Raw genomic sequence first — 22,347 nt, forward strand, 5'->3', positions numbered from 1 at the left:
TTGTTGGAAAAGTGGTCCCTCATGGGCAATTACTTTGCGTGTCTTCGAGTTTCACAATTTAATGTAAAACAGTAAGTTTGAATAACCCTCCTCCTCACTAGACTATCCTGAACTCCTTTCCAATCAACCTCCAACCCCTTCTATCCCTACACCCCCACCGCCCCTCCCTGTTAGACTCTGAAGTATCACTCACGGTGTTTTTTATTTTTTTTCTTTTTTTCTTTCTTTCTTTTTTTTTTTTTTCCTTTCTATGCTTCCAACAGTTTCCAAAACAAACAGTGGAGGCTAGGAGCAGCCGACCAGCTGGGTATTCACTGTGTCCGATGCAACAGTATCTCCCAATCCGAGCGGCCTGAGCCGCCATTGGCGGCAGGTCTGCTCCCTAAAAGGGCTGTGCTTGCCAGTCTCTGAGATCTGACAAGTCCCGGAATCAGGGATTTGAGAACTGATGGTCTGCACATGTCCACTGGGAGGGAGGAGACCACAAAGAGGACTAGACTCCAGAGGACTCTAGCTCCAGTTTAATCTTTTTGCATTCTGTCTATTCAAAGAACATTTATATGTATATATAAAAATTATATATTTTTTCCTCCTGCATATAGATTTACAAAAATTTGTCTGAGTTCTCAGTTTTTCTGATTTTCCCGCTTTCCCTCCTTCGCCTACCCTCGGCGCCCTCCCACCCTCTCCCTCCCTAACCCAGCTCAGGTTCAAACTGCAGAGTACAGTTTTCTTCAACCTCTCCAGGGATGGCTCTGAGCTCTCGGGCGCATGCCTTCTCAGTGGAAGCCTTGGTGGGGAGACCCAGTAAAAGAAAACTACGAGACCCTAGAGAAGAGGCGCAACCTGAGCTGCTTGAGAAAGACGGTGGAGAGGAGGAGGAGAGAAGGAGCAGCGCCGCCGCAGGGAGGAAGAGCAAGCTGACTGGTAAGTACCCCTACCGCAGCCCAAATCCCTGCGCCGGCTACCCTTGTTTGCTGGGTCTGAGAGTCTCAGGCTGGACCCTCAAAGATGCTTGAGGGCGGTTAGCCCTATCAAAGGATGTCTAAGCCCTATCAAAGGATGTCTTGGCCCAGCTGTTGGCCACGTTCCGGGCTGCGGGGATATCTCAGCCATCTGGCTGTAGGGGAAGTTTCAGAGCCTCCAAGTTCGGCCCATAGTATTGTGGTTCATTTGCGGTGAAGGGGAAATCCCCACAAGTTTGTGAAGTGAGTCTCTCCAACCTCCTGGAGACCCTGAGAGCCAGTGGGTAGCTGTTTCTCAGAGTAAGAAGCAGGGCAAGGACCCAGATCCCCATGTGATTTAGCATCAGGGACCAAAAGTCTCCAAAAGACATGAGAATGGGAAAATTTGAATAAGGGTCATGCATTTCACAGGGCACGACCTGGATCCCCTTTTCTCCATCAAGGGGGACACAGTGGGTATTTTGAAGAACTTGGAAATTAGTTTCCAAGGCTCCCAGGAAAAAAACAAGGCTGGTCTGTTCTGAGACAGGAGTCAGTGAGAAGGGGGTGCATGGCTGCAAAGCTCTCTCAAACTCTGGGTGTCTCTATTTCCCACAGAAAAGCGAACAAAAACAGGGCCGTTAGCAACTACTTTCGGCTTCAACAGCTTTGGAAGTCTGGAAGAGAAAGATATTATTCAAGTGGAACTTCAAGGATCTGAGCTGTGGAAGAGCTTCCATGACATTGGGACTGAGATGATCATTACGAAGGCTGGCAGGTTTGGCTTTGCCCAATTTGTTCAAGGGCTTCACACAGTAGGCACTTAATGTTCTTATCTCATAAAATGAGTGCCTCCAGTTTTATGCTCTTGTACCCCTCTCCCCATATCCACACTCCAGAAAGTATTAGGAACCACTGTCTCTCAGTTGACCGAAGTAGGCCTTGCCTGGCCATTGTTAGTGGCTCATACTTTCTTTCCTGTACACCCTGTTCTAAGAACTCATTCTCTCAGCTTCTGCCTGTGTAGTAAACAATAAAAATTAGACCTGCCAAGGCAGGTGACAGATGCCACCCCCAAGTCTTAAGCTTCTGTTAAAGCCTCACAATTATTAGTGAACAATATCCCATCAAGTAGGCCCACTAAACTGAGCCCAAGTCAATTTGAGTTTGGTCTTTCCCTCTTTCTGTGGGACAGTTTCCTCACATCACCTGGGTAATTTTTGTGTATGTGAATCTTCTTAATTTCAGTCTCCCCCAAATCTGGCTCGCAGAAAGCACCACTGATGGGAGGGGTACAGCTTTTTTGCTCCTATTTTTCTTCCATATGGTGGTGGTGGTGGGAAATGGGGCAGACAAAAGCCTTGTGGTAAGAATATTCTGCTCCACTCAGAAATCTTGAGTTTGTTCAATCAAATATATATCCAGAAATCTTTCTTCATGCATCAAATGTCATTCCTGAACCTGTCTAGAATGAGAAGACTATTGTGAATGCCTTTGATTTTCATTTGTTCCCCCTGCTCCAAACATTTCTAATCACACCCAGGTCAGTCACTGTTTTCTCTCCCACAGGCGGATGTTCCCCTCTGTTCGGGTCAAAGTGAAGGGACTGGACCCAGGGAAACAGTACTATGTGGCCATTGATGTGGTGCCAGTAGATTCCAAACGTTATAGGTAATTGGGACCAAAGGAGGGTACTGCAGGCCTGGAATGGGTATTCAGATCTATGGAACCTGACAGCACTGTTTTGAAAACTCTACCATTGAAGGGAGAATTATTCTTCTTTGGGCTTTGAGAGTTGAGTTTTCTCCCTCAGACTGGAGTTCAGGGAGTTCGCACTGAGAGAAAAGAAGACTTGTTTTTCTTTTCTCTCATTCTTGGCACACAGATTTCAGCTGGGGCTTCAGTGTACCCCATACCTCTCGCCGACCCTCTATCCTAGCCTTGACTCCACAAACTTCAGAGGGTATGGGCTCAGAAACTGGGAGGGAAGCTGTTTAAAGGAATTTGGGGAGAAATGCTGGTGCTTCTGGGGCTCTACCGGGCTCTGGACTGTGCTACTTTAGGGCAGGGTCCTTGAACAATATTCTAATTTACCACCCAAAGCTAGTCAAGCAGTTATCTCACCTAGGTCCATGTTTTTTCTTCCTTCCTTAGCCTCTTCCCTGAAGGAGAGGCTAGGTCCCAGAGAATACAAGTAACATTTCTCTTAATGTAAGCTCTCTACTTAAAGCAGGCTAAAAGTGGCCACACTAATCTAAAGCTAAGAGACTCTTCGTAGCTAGCAGCCCAGAAGCTGGGGTCTTTGGGGGTTGGGTGGCAGCCCCTGCCTTCACTCAGCCAAATGAGCATTCGACTGAAATGGATGTCTAGCCTTTCTAGGAAACAGCCTGCATAGTGCCCAGTGCTGGGTGTGAGAGGCAAGAATTAGGCTGGGCTGGAGAACCTGTTAGGACTGTAACCCCAAAATAGCAGAACAAGCTGCTTTTCATGCTTGAGCTGGTTTGGGAATTTGGCACATAACTAAGCTGTTAAGATTGGAGACAATGGAGAAACAGACATAGAGAATAGACCTATGGACATGGGGGAGGGGAGGATGGAGAGGGTGAGATGTATGGAGAGAGTAACATGGAAATTTACAACACCATATGTAAAATAGATAGCCAATGGGGATTTGCTGTATGACTCAGGGAACTCAAACAGGGGCTCTGTGACATCTAGAAGGGTGGGATAGGGAGGGTGATGGGAAGGAGGTTTGGGAGGGAGGGCACATGGGTGTACCTGTGGCTGATTCTTATTGATGTATGACAGAAAAACCACAAAATTCTGTAAAGCAATTATCTTTCAATTAAAAACATAAAGTGCGGGAAAAAAAAAAAAAGATTGGAGACAATGGGAAAATCAAGACCACAGCGGGCAGAGTTCCTTGTGGGTATTCTGATATAAAGCATTGTGGCAAAAGGGGTTTCCACAACTGCTAGTGGCAGTGGGCCACACCGGTACTTTCCTCAACCTTCTGCTTCTTCCCTGATGCTTGTGAGGCAGGAGGATTTTTCGGGTATCTCTGCATGGTGAAACAAGTTAGATCAATTTTTGTTGCAGTTTCTGTGAGGAGATACAAACCAGACTATAAAATCCCATGACATTATACTTACCCTGGCACTTTGCAACATTTTAATGACATATGCTTATTTACAGTTTGCTTTCTATCCCTGGATGCTCTTTGGAAATCATGTTAAACCCAGCAGCCCAGTGGTAAAGAAACCCTCTGCAATTCAGGAGACAGGGAGATGTGGGTTCCATCCCTGGGTTGGGAAGAGACCCTGAAGAAGGAAATGACAACCCACTCCAATATTCTTGCCTGGAAAATCCCATGGACAGAGAAATTTGGTGGGCTACAGTCCATGGGGTCACAAAAAGTGGTACACAGCTGAGCTACTGAACATTCCCACTCACTTTGAGATTAGCAGGCAAAACTTGACCAAGTTCTTTAGAACCAGATCACAGCAGCCCCTACCCCTGGCTTTGGCCAGTGCCTAAAGTCACACTCCACTCATTTTCAGGTACATCTATCACAGCTCCCAGTGGATGATAGCCGGGAATACAGACCACTCATGCATCACTCCCAGGGTCTATATTCACCCAGACTCACCTTGTTCGGGAGAGACATGGATGCGCCAGATCATCAGCTTTGATCGTGTGAAACTTACCAACAATGAGATGGATGACAAAGGTCATGTAAGTGTGACAATCCTTTGTCCCAAGGAGAAGAGGAGGATGCCAAGGCGTCAGCAGGAGGTTCACCTTGGAAAGGCCCAGAAGGTGTCCCCCAGATGTGCTAGTTGTGGTCTTCAGGAACTGTCCAAGTTCTGGGCCAGTGACCAAAGTAGCTCTTGTGACTTTTGTTTGGCATCTGAGAATGCTGGGGGTTGGAGATGGTGAGTAAGAGAAGTTTGAGGACTGAATGTGACTTGATTAAACCAGGATGTCTGGTTGGGAGAGTGAAAGGGAACGCTTACCTGAGCAATCTGGCACTTCAGCTTTCCTGGCTACCACTGTGGGCTCTGATTTCCTTCCCCTGAGGTGCACCTTCTGTGTTTCATGGTATGGTGGAAGTCTTCTCCACAACCCACCTGCATGGAAGGCCTTTCAGGTCACATAGACCTTGAACCTTCTTCCCAGGTGCACATCACCTCTGCCCTGCCTGACCTGACACTGTGCTAACCACAAAAGGAAGAAGGATTCTTCTTGGTTTAGGAGATGGGGAGGGTAAAATAGTTTGCCATCAGTTAAATAAGCCCAGGGAACTTAAGGCAGGCAGTTGGATCTCAATGACACTTGGGAATATTACATGGTCACCCACATTTGGAAGCAGGAAAAGACCCCAACTGGAAATGGAACCACTGCTAACTGGTGCCACTGTGGTGTCCATTTCCTGAAACCCCTTATGCCTGAGGACCTCTGTCTAGTGCCAAATGGCACAAAAAAATGGAGTTAACCTAGGCTTTCTGGTTTAGCTTCACTTTTGTGTGGGAAGTTTCAGAGTGCTGATGAGAGGGGGCCAGTGTAGGGGAGCTGAAGCCAGTTACTAGGCAGCATTTGATTATTTCTCCTCCAGATCATTCTGCAGTCCATGCACAAGTACAAGCCCCGTGTGCACGTGATGAAGCAAGACAGCAGGGTTGACCTGTCCCGGATTCAGTCTCTGCCTGCTGAAGGGGTTAAAACATTCTCCTTTAAAGAAACTGAATTCACCACGGTGACAGCTTACCAAAACCAGCAGGTAAAGCCAGCTAGGTCCCAGGCAAGCAACGATGGCTCTGGAGAAGCTTTAGGGACAGAATGAAGTTGTACCATATGGATTCAATTTCCCACAATTAAAAAGAAATCCATTAAAAAGAATCTATAGCCTTTTGCTAGTAATCAAGGCAAGTTTAATTGTGAGTTTTGTGGATCTTGTGTTAAAGAAGAGCAGAACAAGAGCGGCAGGAGAGAAAGGCAATAAACATTCCAAATTTGACTTAGCAATATGCTTAATGTTTATTTAATATGCTATATTACAGTTTGGAAAGTTTTGTGGTTGTTGTAACCATTAAAAGCAACATTGACAACTACAGTGTTTTCTACTGAGGCCACTGACTTTATCTTTCTTTTTCTTCTGAATCCTTAGATTACCAAACTGAAAATAGACAGGAATCCTTTTGCTAAAGGTTTTAGAGATCCTGGAAGAAACAGGTAAGCAATAAAACAGTCACATCTAATATTTATACAGCCCTTTTCACAAGTACTACAGCTAAAGAAACTGTGGCTCAGAAGCCCAGAGTCCTTGCATTTTGTAACTAGTAGGTAGGAAGAAAGAAACCTAGATATTTTATCTCTAAAATCTTGCCTCCTCCCAACCCCTCCCCAACCCACTTTTAAGATATTATTTATTCTAGATTCTTGGGCTTTTATTTAGGGATAATCACTGGGAATTTTATTCACTCTTAAAAACTATAACAAAATAACTCAAAAGTTTACATAAATTATTATTTTCAGGAATCACATTCTCAACTTGCTAAAGGTTGTATATCTTTTTCAGGGGTGTATTGGATGGACTTTTAGAGACCTACCCATGGAGGCCTTCTCTCACTTTGGATTTTAAAACTTTTAGTGCAGACACACAAAGTAAGATGTTTTATTAATTTTTCTTTTTAAATGTTAATGAAATAATGACTGTCAGATCTATACAAATACTACACAAGAATATAAGTACATGCTAGAAAATGTGTGTTTACAATCAAATGAGTGTATATTTATCTTGATGAGGAGATAACAAGCAAAAAGGGAGGGAAACAGGCAAGATGGAAAGGAGCATAAACATGATAATTAATGGTGGATTTACTGACTTGTATCTTCTTGAGTTATCATACATCCTGAGAGCTGTAGAAATCACCTGGATCTTTCAGCAGCTCACGATCTCATATTCTTTAGAATCTGCCTGTGGTACACTGAAGTGAAGTGAAGTGAAAGTTTCTCAGTCATGTCTGACTCTTTGCGACCCCATGGACTATACAGTCCATGGAATTCTCCAGGCCAGAATACTGGAGTGGGTATCCTTTCCCTTCTCCAGGGGATCTTCCCAACACAGGGATCGAACCCAAGTCTCCCACATTGCCGGCAGATTATTTTCCACAGCCCAAGTATATAGGAGTGGGTAGCCGATCCCTTCTCAATAGATCTTCCTGACCCAGGAATCAAACCTGGATCTCCTGCATTGCAGGCAGATTCTTTACCAACTGAACTATCAGGAAAGCCCTGGGGTGCACTAGTGGCCTTATTTTCAAATATGTTAGATATTAAAATAAATATTTTATATTTTATGAGATACTTGCAGCGCATGATAAAAATGAATTCCATTAAATTTCATCATCACTTGGCTTCAATTTTCCTTTTATTGTGAGTAGGAAAAATAAATGTCAAAAACAATACTAAGTATAGAACAGTCTTTTGGACTCTGTGGGAGAGGAAGAGGGTGGGATGATTTGGGAGAATGGCATTGAAACATGTATAATATCATATATGAAACGAATCGCCAGTCCAAGTTCGATGCATGATACTGGATGCTTAGGGCTGGTGCACTGAGATGACCCAGAGGCATGGTACGGGGAGGGAGGAAGGAGGGGGTTTCAGGATGGGGAACACATGTATACCTGTGGAAGATTCATGTTGATGTATGGCAAAACCAATATAATATTGTAAAGTAATTAACCTCCAATTTAAATAAATTTATATTAAAAAATACTAAGCTTTTCCAATCTGTTTAATTGCCATAAACACTTAAAATAGCTGCAGAGCATTCGTTGTCAGGTAGTACATCACCTGACTAAATAATAATTTGGCAATGCAGCCTTTCTGGTAGAAGAATGCATACCTTCATTTAGTATGATATTCAATTATAAATAGAAAATTCTTTATTCATGAGCAATATAGAATTATTTTACCCTTTTTGTCTTTACTCCATTAAAGTTGTTTGTCATTAAACATTAATTGAAAGTTACAGTTACATTATACTTAGGTTGAATTTTACATAAAAATATCATAACAACTTATTGAAATGTAAAGAAATCAAGTTTAATTATTTAGTGAAATATTTCACTGAATTGACTGTATTAATTTGGTTCAAGTTGCCTAGAAAAATATGAACACTTATTTGATAGTATCACTTTAATAGCATCTAGGCAGGATGATTTTAAAATATCCAAAACACATTAATTTGTAAAAAGCTAAAGATGATCATTAATAATTTAAAATATATTTTTTCTCAATTATTTAAAATGTCCAGAATGTTCTCAAATTACAAAGAAAAGGAGTATCATTTTTTAAAAATAATATTTGGATGTTTAATTATAAAAGATATTTGCCACCCTGTTAATATAGGATTAAACTATGTTTGCATATAAAAATGGGCTTCTGTGGTGGCTCAGCAATAAAGAGTCCCCCTGCAATGCAGGAGACATGGGTCCAATCCCTGGGTTGGGAAAATCCCCTAGAAAAGAAAATGGCAATCCACTCCAGTGTTCTTGCCTAAAAAGTCTCATGGACAGAGGGGATTGGTGGGTTACAGTCCATTGGGTTGAAAAGAGTCAGACATGACTTAGCAACTGAACAACAAAAAGTATTTTAAAATAGTTAAGAAAAATTGCAGGCAGATTCTTTACCAGCTGAGCTACCAGAGAAACCCTAAGAAAAATAGTAGCACCTTAAAAACTCAACAAAAACTTGATCAAGTTAAGTCAATCACCAATTTTAAAAAAATTAAATAATTACAATATAAGGTGTAAAATCTAGATTTTCCTGGACATTATATTTATCCCTGATTTTGGTAGATGCTAAGCAACCATAAAGATCACCTAACAACATTGGTATGAACAGTTTCATTTTCATCTTGGTGTTTTTAACCTGTAAAACTGTCTTTAACTCTCGATATAGTGAACCATGGAACTTTCCCCATATGTGATTTTCACATAAGAGAAAACCTAATATATTAAATGTTATTTTTTTAATTTATAAGATTACTTTCATATGCAGTGATTTTTTTTAATCAACTGAAGCTTTCTATAGAATCTCAACCAACTTGTTCAATTTAATCAAGTACTTATTTTATTAATTTTTTTAAGTTAAAAATAAAAACTTTTATTTGTAAGATATAATTGGTTTTGGATCATATTTAATTAGGCTTCTTTTGTAATTCATTGAATGAATGTTGCTCAAGTACCTTGTAATGTTCTAGAGCATAATGAATGCTCAATGTATGATACATAATGCTAAAAGTAGTAGTGGTAGTAATAGAAATATCATATTCAACTTTGATCAGAGGAATGGTCTTTTCCAAAGGAGCCAAAATAACTGTGGCTTCCATGGTGGCTCAGTGGAAAAGAATCTGCCTGACAAGCAGGAGGCACAGGTTCATTCCCTGGATTGGGAAGATACCCTGGAGAGGGAAATGGCAACCCATGCCAGTATTCTTGCTGGGAAATCTCATGGGCAGAAGAGCCTAGAGGGCTTTGGTGCATGGGTTCTCAAAAGAGTTGGACATAACTTAGTGACTAAACAGCAACAGCAAAATAACTGTGAACTTGCAAGGAAAGCTAATCTAAGAATGAAGCAGGGATAGTTATGTACGTGATTACTGACTCAGTAGGAATATATACTTCATTGTTCATTGATTGACTTGTCATTCACAGGTGGAAGCAGCAGCTCATCCCCAGTGACCTCTAGTAGAGGGGCTCCTTCTCCTTTGAACTCTTTGCGTTCTCCACTTTGTTCACCTCCTACATTTCACGTACCTACAAGCTCCCTTGGAATGCCCCATCCAGAGGTGTACCTACACAATATGAACCTGCCCCTTTGCTACAAGATTTGCCCAAATAATTTTTGGCAACAGCAGCCTCTTGTCTTGCCTGCTCTTGAAAGTCTAGCAAGCAACAACAGTTTTCAGTCTTCAGCCCCACTCATGATGGAAGTTCCCATGTTATCTTCTTTGGGAGTCACCAATTCAAAAAATGGTTTATCTGAAGACTTAAATGGACAGTGTCTACAAGCACCTAATTCTTCCAATCAAATGTATGAATTAGAGGCACTTGAAAATATTTTATCACCAAACCCCATTGCTCAGGAAGCAATTGCTTGCTCTTTCCATCCTTCCTATGGCTTTTATAGGTACAAGTTCTCCACACCACCTAGACTGGTAAATGCTGCCAACCATCTTAAAGTGAATGACAACAGTCAAGTTTCTTTCATAGAAGGCAAATACAATCACACTCATTGGTATCAAAATATTAGCCATTGCCTATAATGGAATAGTCATGTTCCTAAAATGCTTACATGTAACCATATATATTGTTTTTTATGTGTCCCCAAAAATGGTCAAAAACTAAAGGGCTTAAAAAGCTTCATTATTATGTTTTGCATTTAAAGTGCCTTATGACATGTCATAAGTCATATATGACCTTTAAGCAATCTCTGATTACTGTAGCCTTAGGTCTCAAAATAAGATACTCAATAAATATTGTTTGATGAGGTAAGATTACCAGTGAAAAATGACTTCAGGTAACAAAGTCCCTAATTATAGTGAAGCCTGTTTACCACAACTGCCTCTTACATATTGACAATGACCAAAAGAAGATATATTTAATTCCTGTGAAAGCAGTGAAACAACTTCAACTTTACCTATGAATACTGGCACATTTTAAATTATCTATCTTGTAACTGTAGAACATTTCATTGTTCATTTGCCTTATACTTTTATACTCTGATGTTGAAGGAACTACTAGTCTCAATTTTAAGATACAAATAAGGACATTAACATTCTAATACTAATATTTGCAGCCTATGGACCATTTAATCCTGAAGGAACATGAAGATTAAATCAACAGCAAAATATTCTAAATAAATTTGATCTTCTATGCTCTTTTATTTTTTAGATCATTCTCAGGTGATGTTTATTTACTTAGTACTTTAGCAAACCTGGCATTTTATGTACACAGTTTACAAATTGTTGTAGTCTTTCAAAAAGACTAAAAGTTATGATTTGAATTGTGAGAATATATTTGAATCCATAAATATGTAACTACTATTACAATGGTACAATTTAATTTCACTCTTCTGCGTCAATCATGGTAAATCATACAAAACTAGCATAAATGAGACTTAATTTTAGTTTATGAAGGGGAAAAGTTTCCTTTCACCTGGTCCTAAATTTTCTAGAGAGATTTGTTAAGTATAACCTATATATTCTTAAGATGACTTGGATTTTAATTTTAATTTGGTGCAGCTAGCTCTACAATTTATTAAGCCAAGGCCCTTCACATCACAATGGTATGACTTGAAAAACTAACCGCACTGAAAAACTGCTTTTTAAAAACTTTTCCAACACATATTAGGGAGCATGTTCAGTCACTTCGTCATGTCTGACTCTTCTTCTGTCTATGGAATTTTTCAGGCAAGAATATTATTGTAGGTTGCCATTTCCTTCTCCAGGGATTTTTCCAGCCCAGGAATCAAACCCAAGTCTCTTGTGGCTTCTGCATTGACAGGCAGATTCGTTACCACTACGCCACCTGGGAAGTCCCATATTAGGGAGGGCGTATCATTATTAGACTTTCCAGGTGGCACAGTGGTAAAGAATCTGCCTGCCAATGCAGGAGATGCAAGATATGTGAGTTTGTTCCTTGACTGAGGAAGATCCCCTGATGGAGCAAATGACAACCCACTCCAGTATTCTTGCCTGGAAAATTCCACGGACAAGGAGCCTGGTGAGCTGCAGTCCACGGAGTCGCAGCGTCAGACAATGAAGCACACACACGAGTCAACATTATTTATTTTGCTCAAAATAGTTTTTCTTCTCAAATGTCCCTTATAAATATACCTCCTTATACATGCATTAAAATTATATGCCCCTTCACTTCTGGGCATAGGGATAGAACAGCACATAGTTACCTAGTCAAGATGAAAAATTATTTATTGTCCAAGTTAATTAGGTACCTGTTATAAAAGTCTTTGAGGCAGAAAACCTGTACTACTCAAGTTTACTAAATCAAGGATTAAAGTAGCAAGCACTCTATTCCTGTCTACTCTTAAACAGGAAAGCTGTAGGCTAAATTTTACTGCTAAAAGAATGATTATTTTTTTAAACAGAAACTCCCAAGTCAGATTATAATAAAACTTCTTCTGATGACTTACATGGCAGATACTTAGCAACTAAAACCGTAAAGTATTTGACTAATAAATCTAGAAAATTTATGGGTTACTTTTTAATGGTTATTTAAGAAAAGACATTAATTTTGTAGCTGCTCAAGTACATATACACCATACTTTATATTTCAGACAATTTTTATGTGTATAATCCATATACAATTGCTAATTCAAATTCTATTGGGAAAGGTGATTTATATTAAAGGGAAAACATTTAAAGGCTAGAACCCAGACATCTATTTTAAGCTGTTTTTATATAATATTCACAAATTGTCATTCAACACTTTTAATTGAATAAGAAACCAAGGGAAAACCTTTATAGAAAATTAGACTTGGAAGAGACCTTAAGAAGTTCAGTAAGCAGTCCTCTATTTTCTGAACAAGTTTCTTGTCTGTGGGAAATTGCTATCAGTTGCAAAACTTGAGTAACTTGGTAAGTTGAGGCTAATGATTATGGAGTGAAAAACAGAATGTATGAAATTATATTAATTTCAGCTGTGTCAACTTAATATTAGGTTTGCTTTTTAAAACCTACAAAAATCAAAAGTCACTCAAGTTAGACAAAGTATGAAGTACCAAATGAAAGTGACCAAATGATACATAATAGACTCCCAAGTCTATAATTAAAACTGATATTTACATTTCGTTTGACCATATATATATATACATCTAGGCCTCCCTTGTGGCTCAGTGGTAAAGAATTTTGCCTGCAATGCAGAAACCACAGGAGATACAAGTTAGATCCCTGGGTTGGAAAGATCCCCTGGAGGAGGGCATGGCAATCAACTCCAGGATTCTTACCTGGAGAATCCTATGGGCAGAGGAGCCTGGCAGGCTACAGTCCATAGGGTTGCAAAGAATCAGACACTACTGAAGTGACTTAGCGTGCATGCATACATCTACTTCATCTCATTAAAGAAAAAGTATTTTAATTTAGTTATCAGAAGCAGTTTAATTCAGTTATCTAGATAAGAATCTGATTATATGACCCAAATAAATCTAGAGAAAATAAACTTTCATCTACTCTATAAGATTTATACATTGAATCAGGAAATAAAGTGAATGTTGCTTTATCTTTGCAACTTAGCTTAGGCAAGCTAAGACCTGGTGTCAGGAAGTATTTCTACTTTGTGGAACAGTCAGTCAAATTGAAATCAAGGGCTTGAGTTCAAATTTGATCCTTTTTGCAGAACACATGTCTAAGTGGATAAATCCTATATTCATTACATTTTAATCACCAAGTATAAGTTTAGGTAACAAACTTAGCATCAAAACTTTTTTTTTTCATTAAATAGAGCAAGTCTGCCCTCTGACATTATATTTTAAAGTCTAATACATAATATTAGATTATATAATATTAGAGTCTTCAAACATTAATATCATTACTCCCATTTGCTATATCATAAACATAGTTGTATTTTCTTCAAGCTATGAATTTAGATGTTCATGATATTTCACTGCTATTAGGCAGTCTAGGAGTAGACATGACTTCTTCTTTGTGAGGTTGAAGTGAGTCTATGGCACACAAAAAATGAAAAATTAGAATCAGCAAGTGATGAATCAGTGTATCTGTCTTTGGATGGTCAGAGTTCTAAGTGCTGACAACTTGAAAAAGTGCCAACCAACAATGGATAAAGACAAGCATTTTTATTGGATATTATGGAAGAGTTCCCTTTCATTATCCTGATCATTTATAGTATGCACCTTGAAGAAAATCATGGTGAACATAAAGCTGATAACCTGTATTTTTTAACTGTTACTGATGCAATGGTAAGCCAGAATATGATTTAAATAAATTTGTACAAATATTTTAAATAAATTTTACAAAAATCTACAAACATTGTGATGACAAATCTAAATGCTTTGAAACAATAGTATTATATATCCATGTTTACAGTAGGGTAATATACAGTTATCACTGTTTTAAATCTCAGTAACAAATATTTTCTTTATTTGAAGATGCAATTTGCTAAGTTCCAGATGTCACACTGTAATTCATATAACCAGTGGGGCTTTAGTTTCATTTTGCTTTAAAATAATGTATACTATGTTGCTTTTTCTCCCTCCTCTTCTCAAAAAAAGGATGCTACAAAGGACATCTAATCATTGCATTCTTATACTATTTATTTTGTATTCTTATATGGAAAGACAGATTTAAATATACTTAGAAATGTCTAATTGCATGTACTGCATTTTGTGAATTTAATCGACAGTGTGAATTGAATTGGAGTAAAAACATTTTATGGAAGTACAATGTTTTTACTCCAATTTAGAGATATGTTGCCTTTGTGCTGAAAAATCTTTATTTAGCCAATATAACAATAGTATCCTGGCACATAGCAGCAGTTTGCTAGTCCATTTCACTTGAATTTAACATGTTTATTGGAGCAATTTAAAACAAACCAAATGCAGAGGTCAGGCATCAGTGACTGTTGCTTTGATATAGGTGCTTTAATATACATTTAATCTTCTTAGGTTTGGTCTGCAATTAAATGATAATTTGTATTAAAATTGTGTAAATAAACATGGTTTGAATGTCAACATAGAGCAAATAAATATAAAGAATGCTTGAAACATATCCAGTATTAAGATTATTTACATGTGTGATGCTGGCCAACTTTTGACATGCTGTTTCAATAAAATATTGAGAGGAAAATGACTAGTGTCATTTCCTTTCAAAGTTTCATATGTTCATGTTTACAAATTTGTACGCACATTAATATGTAAACATGCAGTATAGTGAGCAGATGTTCAAAGAATAGTGATAGGATATTTCTACTTAGTTGAAATGTACACAGGTATACTGGATTTATTTTTTCAAAGTACCTAAAAGAGTTATAAAATTTGAAATTAAGCATAATAGAAAAAACTTTAAGTTATAGTACAAGTTGCATCATTAAACTCTTTATCAAATGATCATTTGTTATTGTTAAAAATGACAGGTTTATTATTTTGAATTGATCACATATGCACATGACAAATTATAATGTAACATTATAGATATAAATGTTAATTCAGAATTTTACTAGAATATGAAGGGAATAAAGTCACATGTTTCTATTAGATAATATTAATATATTTAAAGTTATTTTTGTTAAACACATAATTCAGTTTCCCATTTTTATGTTAATTTTTGGAAAGTGTTGATGGTTTAGTATTTTGCCTTTATTTAATTTTGCCTAAAATTGAACTTTCATATTTCTTTTGTGACCTGAAGATCTTGTGACCTCATCTATTATTCTAATGTATAATCATGCTGGATTTTTGCTTTATTGAAATTTGTAAATTTTAGGAAAAACTCTTTCATAGAAGCACCAACAAATATTACCCTTTGAAAGAGGCATATTTTCTTAGTTAAGACTCCAGTTGAACTGGCAAAATTACTCACTACTGCACTTGCACAGATATTTATCTTACATTCATTATAGGATTTCATGTACAGGTCAAATTCTTCATGTTTAAATACTACATTAATAATTCTGTTTTCAAAACTCAGGTTGGATTATCATCAAACTCTGATGCCAAGAAGAACTATTTGGCAAATATACCATGACTTTGTTAACTATCAACATGATTCTTTTCTGTAGTTGTAACATTCATGAAGCTGGGATGGAGATAGGGTATTCCATTTCATAAAGGCTCTGAAAGCCATAGTACCACACATAAGGGATTAAGATAAACTGACCCAACGTTTAGTCTCAATTGTTGTTGCCAATTTCAGCAGTCCCTTGGGTGAGTTGAATTAGGGCAGTTGACCTGAGCTCTTGGCTAGTTAAGATTCAGAACTGTCTAGTGTGTGAGGGCTCTATAGCTGACAATAACAAAGACGTGAAACTTAAACACACAAATTATACTATATTTTACTTTAGTTTTTGACATGTATATTTCTCCTACTTGACTCAAGTCGGGGGAGGAAGGCATGCGTGTGTCCTAAGTTGCTTCAGTTATGTCTGACTTTTTGTGACTCTATGGACTGTAGCCCACCAGCCTCCTCTGTCCATGGGATTCTCCATGCTTGAATACCGGGGTGGGCTGCCATGCTCTCCTCCAGGGTATCAGCTCAACCCAGGAATAGAACCTGCATCTCTTAAGTCTCCTGCACTGGCAGGTGAGTTCTTTACCACTAGTGCCACATAGGAAGCCTGAGAAGCACCTGGGAAACCTGGGAAGAACCTGGGAAGCCTGGGAAACACTTGAGGGGAGGAATGGCACTTTTAAAATAATATTTCCAACTTTTAAATGTTTATATGTATATTATTGCAAATTAAAAAGCACAAGAGGACTTACATGATGGTACAGTAGATAAGAATCTGCCTGCCAACTCAGGGAACATAGGCTTGATTCCTGGTCTGGGAAGATTCCACATGCCTTGGACCAACTAAACCTGATCTCTACAGCTACTGAGTTGTGCTCCAAAGACTGTGAGCCGCAGCTACCAAAGCCCACACCCTAGAGCCCATATGCCACAGCTACTGAGCCTTCATGCTGCAACTGCTGAAGCCCATATGCCTAGAGCTTGTGCTCTGCAACAAGAGAAATCATTGCAATGAAAAGCCTGTGCACTACAACAAAGAGTAACCCTTGCTCACCACAACTAAAGTCCACATGCACCAACAAAGACCCAGTAAAACCAAATAAATAAAAATTAAAAATATAAAAAGCACAAGAAAAGGCAAAATTTTTCATAATCACAAGTAGTATATAGTTTGAGTTCTAGTCGTGTATGTCTACACACAACTGAGCATACAATATTTGTGTATGGCTGTGGTCATACAATATTGATAATGCTTATTCATATACCATGAATATTTACCAATTAAGAGTCCAAAGCCATAAGTATTTTGATGACTAAGGATATATTAAACCAAATTAAAGTGATAGAAATGTAATCCTGATTTACACAGGACCAATTATTTTAAAAATACAGAAGTGGGGGCGGTCCTAAAATGGCAGATGAATAGGATGGGGAGACCACTTTCTCCCCCACAAATTCATCAAAAGAACATTTGAACGCTGAACAAATTCCACAAAACAACTTCTGAATGCTGGCAGAGGACATCAGGTACCCAGAAAGGCAGCCAATTGTCTTTGAAAGAAGGTAGGACAAAATATAAAAGATAAAAAGAGAGACAAAAGAAGTAGGGATGGAGATCTGTCCCGAGAAGGGAATCTTAAAAGAGGAGAAGTTTCCAAACTCCGGGAAATACTCTCACTGGCCATTCTATGGGGAGTTTTGGAATCTCAGAGGGCAACAAAACTTGGAGGAAAAATTAAAAATAAATAAATGAACAAACCCCACAGATTATGTGCCTAATGGTAACTCCCAGTGCTCGGATCCACCAGCAGCAAGCAGGGGCTGAACAGGAAGGCTCCAGCTGCATTGCTTAGAGTAAGGACTGGGCCTGAATACCCTGAGGGCAATCTGAGGGAACTAACGTGAGATAGCCAGAGAGAGAGAGAGAGAGAAAGACAGACAGACAGACAGACAGAGAACTATCCCAAGAAAAGCGCTAACCTAAGGCACTGCCAGGTCCACTCACAGAACAAAGGACTGAGGGAATACCAGAGTAGAGCTAGCTGGCTGCACACCAGCCCATCCCCCACTGGAGACAGGCAGGCAGGGGGCAGCCAGAGCCAGAAAGGGGCAATCTCGGCCCCTCAGAGGCATCCTCTACCAAACTGCAAGCAGGCTCCGTAGCTAACCAAGACTTCTTGGAATTCTGAACATTTGACATCTGCTGGGAGGGTCACAGCTAGAGATCAGCTCCTCAGAAGAGACACACAGCACCTAAGAAGATATGCCTGCTGCGCACCCAGGACACTGAGGGGCTGGAACTGGGGAGTTAATAAGACTCACCCCACACCTGGGAAGACTGTGCTCGCCAAGCACCTGGTCACCTGAACTGCTCAGACCTGGGAAGGGCACAAAATGCAGGCCCAACCGAGTCTGCGCCTTTGTGGAGTACCTGAGAACCTGAACCTGAGCAGCTTAGACCAGGGAAGTGCACTCAACCCAGGGCCCACCTCAGACAGTTCCCCAGCAGACCATCCTAGAGCCTGAGAAGTGTAGACCATGAAAGCACACACGTTGTGAGCGGGGGCAAATACAGTGTAGCCGAGACACTGCGAGCACTCCCCACACACGCCAGTGATATTTGTTTGCACTGTTCCTCCCTCCCCAAAGCATGACAGAACAAGAGATTTTAAATAAGTGACCACCTTTGTGTCACGGTGGAAATTAAACACTGAAGAGACCAGCAAACAGAATCTAAAATAAATGGAGGGAACTGCTTTGGAAGTAGATGTAACAGATTAAAACCCTGTAGTTAGCACCAATTGCATTGGAAGGGGCCTATAGATATTGAGCAGTATAAGCTGGATCAAGGAACTATCTGAAACTGAACTGACACAACACTGTTCACAACAGCTCCAGAGAAATTCCTAGATATATTTTTACTATTACCATTTTTTAAAACTTTAAAATTTTTTAGTCCTTTATCATTCCTTTAATTTTCATTTTTGTAACCTACAATAACCTTGCAAAAAAAAGACCCTATTTTTAAACCAAACTTCATATATATATTTTATACTTTTTGTGACTTTGTTTTTTTTTAATATTTTATTTTTGAGAGTCTAACCTCTACTCTAGATTTTTAATCTTTGCTTTTTGGTATTTGTTACCAATTTTGTACTTTTAAGAACCCAATCTTCAGTACTCTTTTTTCTTGGAAGTGTGATTACAGGCTTCATTGCTCTCTACCCCTTTTGACCCTCCATTTCCCCCACCAGGTTGCCTCTATCTCCTCCCTCCCCCTTCTCTTCTCTACCTAACTCTGTGAATCTCTTTGCGTGTTCCAGGCTGTGGATAACACATAGGGAACTGATTACTGCCTAGATCTGTCTCTCTCCTTTTGATTCCCACCTTTTCTCCTCCTGGTCACCTCTGTCTCCTTTCTCTCTCTTCTCTTCTCTGTGTAACTCTATGAACATCTCTGACGGGTTCAGACAGTGGAGAGCACATAGAAGATTGATTACTGGCTAGCTTGCTCTATCCCCTTTTGATTCCCCCTCTTCTCCTCCTGGTAACCTCTATCTCCCTTATCCCTCTTCTCCATGTAATTCTGTGAAAGTCTCTGGGTGTCCCTCACTGTGGAGAAACTTTCATCTTTAACCTAGATGTTTCATCATTGGTGCTGTATAGATGGAGAAGTCTTGAGGCTACCGTAAGAATAAAACTGAAAACCAGAGACAGGAGGCTTAGCTACAAAACCTGAGAACACCAGAGAACTCCTGACTCCAGAGAACACTAAATGATAAGTCTCCATGCCTACACTGAAACCAAGCACGATCCAAGAGCCAACAAGTTCCAGAGAATGACATACCACACAAAATGTCCAGCAGCACAGGAACACAGCCCTGAGCTTCAACATACAGGCTGCCCAAAGTGACTGCAAACCCAGACATCTCAAAACTCACTACTGGACTTGCATTCTGGAGACAAGAAATCCAGCTCTACCCACCAGGACACTGACACAAGCTTGCCTAACTAGGAAACCTTGACAAGCCACCTTTCCAATCCCACCCACAAGGAGGAACCTCAACAATAAAGAGGAACCACAAACTGCCAGAATAAAGAAAGGCCAACCCAAACACAGCAATCTAAACAAGATGAAAAGGCAGAGAAATACTCAGCAGGTAAAGGAAAATGATAATGCCCACAAAACCAAACAATAGAGGAGAAGATAAGGAACCTATCTGAAAAAGAATTCATAACAATGATTGTAAAAATATTCCTAAATTTTGAACAACAAAATGTATTTACAGATAAATAGCCTGGAGACAAGGATTGAGAAGATGCAAGAAATGTTTAACAAGGAACTAGAAGAAATAAGAAAGAGTCAATATATAATGAATAATGCAATAAATGAGATCAAAAACACTCTGGAGGGAACCAAGAGTAGAATAACGGAGGCAGAATATAGGATAAGAGAGGTAGAAGATAGAATGTTAGAAATAAATGAAGCAGAGAAGAAAAAAGAAAAAAAGAAGTAAAAGAAATGAGGACACCTCAGAGACTTCTGGGACAATGTTAAACGTCCCAACAGTCAAATCATGGGAGTCCCAGACGAAGAAGTCAAACAGAAATACCATGAGAAAATACTTGAGGAGATAATAGTTGAAAACTTCCCTAGAATGGAAAAGGAAATAGTCACCCAAGTTCAAAAAACTCAGAGATTCCCAAACAGGATAAGCCCAAGGCAAAACACCCCAAGACACATATTAATCAAATTAAGAAAGACTAAACACAAAGAACAAATATTAAAAGCAGCAAGGAGAAAACAACAAATAACACACAAGGGGATTTCCATAAGGATAACAGCTGATCTTTCAATAGAAACTCTTCAGGCCAGAAGGAAATGGCAGGATATACATAAAGGGAAGGAAGAGAAAAGCCTACAACTCAGATTACTGTACCCAGAAAGGATCTCAGTCAAATATGAAGGATAAATTAAAAGCTTTACAGACAAGTCAAAGCTGAGAGAATTCAACACCACCAAATCAGCTCTCCAACAAATGCTAAAGGATCTTCTCTAGACAACAAACACAAAAAAGATGTATAAACCTGAACCCAAAACAACAAAGTAAATGGCAACGGGATCATACTTATCAATAATTACCTTAAATGTAAATGGGTTGAATGTCCCAACCAAAAGACAAAGACTGGCTAAATGGATAAAAAATAAGACCCCTATATATGCTGTCTACAACAGACCCACCTCAAAACAAGGGACACATACAGACTGAAAGAGAAGGGTTGGAAAAAGTTATTTCACACAAATGGAGACCAAAAAAAAGCAGGAGTAGCAATACTCATATTAGATAAAATAGACTTTGAAATAAAGGCTGTGAAAAGAGACAAAGAAGGACACTACATAATGATCACAGGATCAATCCAAGAAGAAGATATAACAATTATAAATATATATTCACCCAACATAGGAACACTGCAGTATGTAAGGCAAATGATAACAAGTATGAAAGAGGACATTAACAATAACACAATAATATTGGGAAACTTTAATACCCCACTCACATCTATGGACAGATTAACCAAACAGAAAATCAACAAGGAAACACAAACTTTAAATGATAAAATAGACGAGTTAGACCTAATTGATGTCTATAGGACATGTCACCCCAAAATAATGAATTTCACCTTTTTCTCAAGTGCACATGGAACCTTTTTCAGGATAGATCACATCCTGGGCCATAAATCTAGCCTTGGTAAATCCAAAAAACTGAAATAATTCCAAGCATCTTTTCTGACCACAATGCTGTAGGTTTAGATGTCAATTAGAGGAGAAAAACAATTAAAATTTCCAATCTATGGAGGCTGAAAACACACTGCTGAATAACCAAAAAATCACAGAAGAATCAAAAAAAATAAAAATATGCATAGCAATGAATAAAATGAAAACACAACAAACCAAAACCTATGGGATACTGTAAAAGCAGTGCTAAGGGGAAGGTTCATAGCAATACCAGTTTATCTCAAGAAGGAAGAAATCAAATAAATAACCTAACTCTACACTGAAAGCAACTAGAAAGGAAGAAATTAAGAACCCTAGGGTTAGTAGAAGGAACAAAATCTTAAAAATTGGTGCAGAAATAAATGCAAAAGAAACAAGAGACTATAGCAAAAATCAACAAAGCTAAAAACTGGTTCTTTCAGAAGATAAATAAAATTGACAAACCATTAACCAGACTTATCAAGAAACAAAGGTAGAAGAATCAAATCAACAAAATTAGAAATAAAAATAGAGAGATCACAACAGACAACACATAAATACAAAAGATCATAAGGGACTACTATTAGCAACCATATGCCAATAAAATGGACAACTTGGCAGAAATGGATAAATTATTAGAAAAGTACAACTTGCCAAAACTGAACCAGGAAGAAATAGAAAATTTTAACAGACTCATCACAAACACGGAAATTGAAACTGTAATCAGAAATCTTCCAGCAAACAAAAGCCCAGGACCAGATGGCTTCACAGCTGAATTCTACCAAAAATTTAGAGAAAAGCTAACACCTATCCTACTCAAAGTCTTCCAGGAATTTGCAGAGGAAGGTAAACTTCCAAACTTATTCTATGAGACCACCATC

At 38.8% G+C, this 22,347-nt stretch overlaps 1 protein-coding gene across 2 annotated transcripts; it reads left to right on the forward strand.

Moving 5' to 3' along the window:
- The first annotated feature begins 411 nt into the window (after positions 1–411).
- On the forward strand, positions 412–14,754 carry TBX22 (T-box transcription factor 22). 2 transcript variants are annotated; one of them, XM_060407592.1, is made up of 8 exons: positions 412–927; positions 1,563–1,722; positions 2,514–2,615; positions 4,505–4,679; positions 5,560–5,724; positions 6,112–6,176; positions 6,523–6,608; positions 9,668–14,754. In XM_060407592.1, the coding sequence occupies exons 1-8, from the start codon at positions 750–752 to the stop codon at positions 10,276–10,278; spliced, it is 1,542 nt and encodes a 513-aa protein (XP_060263575.1). In that variant the 5' UTR covers positions 412–749; the 3' UTR covers positions 10,279–14,754. The 2 variants fall into 2 exon arrangements, with proteins under 2 accessions (XP_060263575.1, XP_011962360.1); XM_012106970.2 differs by having other exon boundaries at positions 750–981; positions 1,590–1,722; positions 9,668–10,278.
- Positions 14,755–22,347: the final 7,593 nt, after the last annotated feature.

The sequence above is a fragment of the Ovis aries genome, chromosome X, assembly GCF_016772045.2.
Source record: "Ovis aries strain OAR_USU_Benz2616 breed Rambouillet chromosome X, ARS-UI_Ramb_v3.0, whole genome shotgun sequence".
NCBI lineage: Eukaryota > Metazoa > Chordata > Mammalia > Artiodactyla > Bovidae > Ovis > Ovis aries.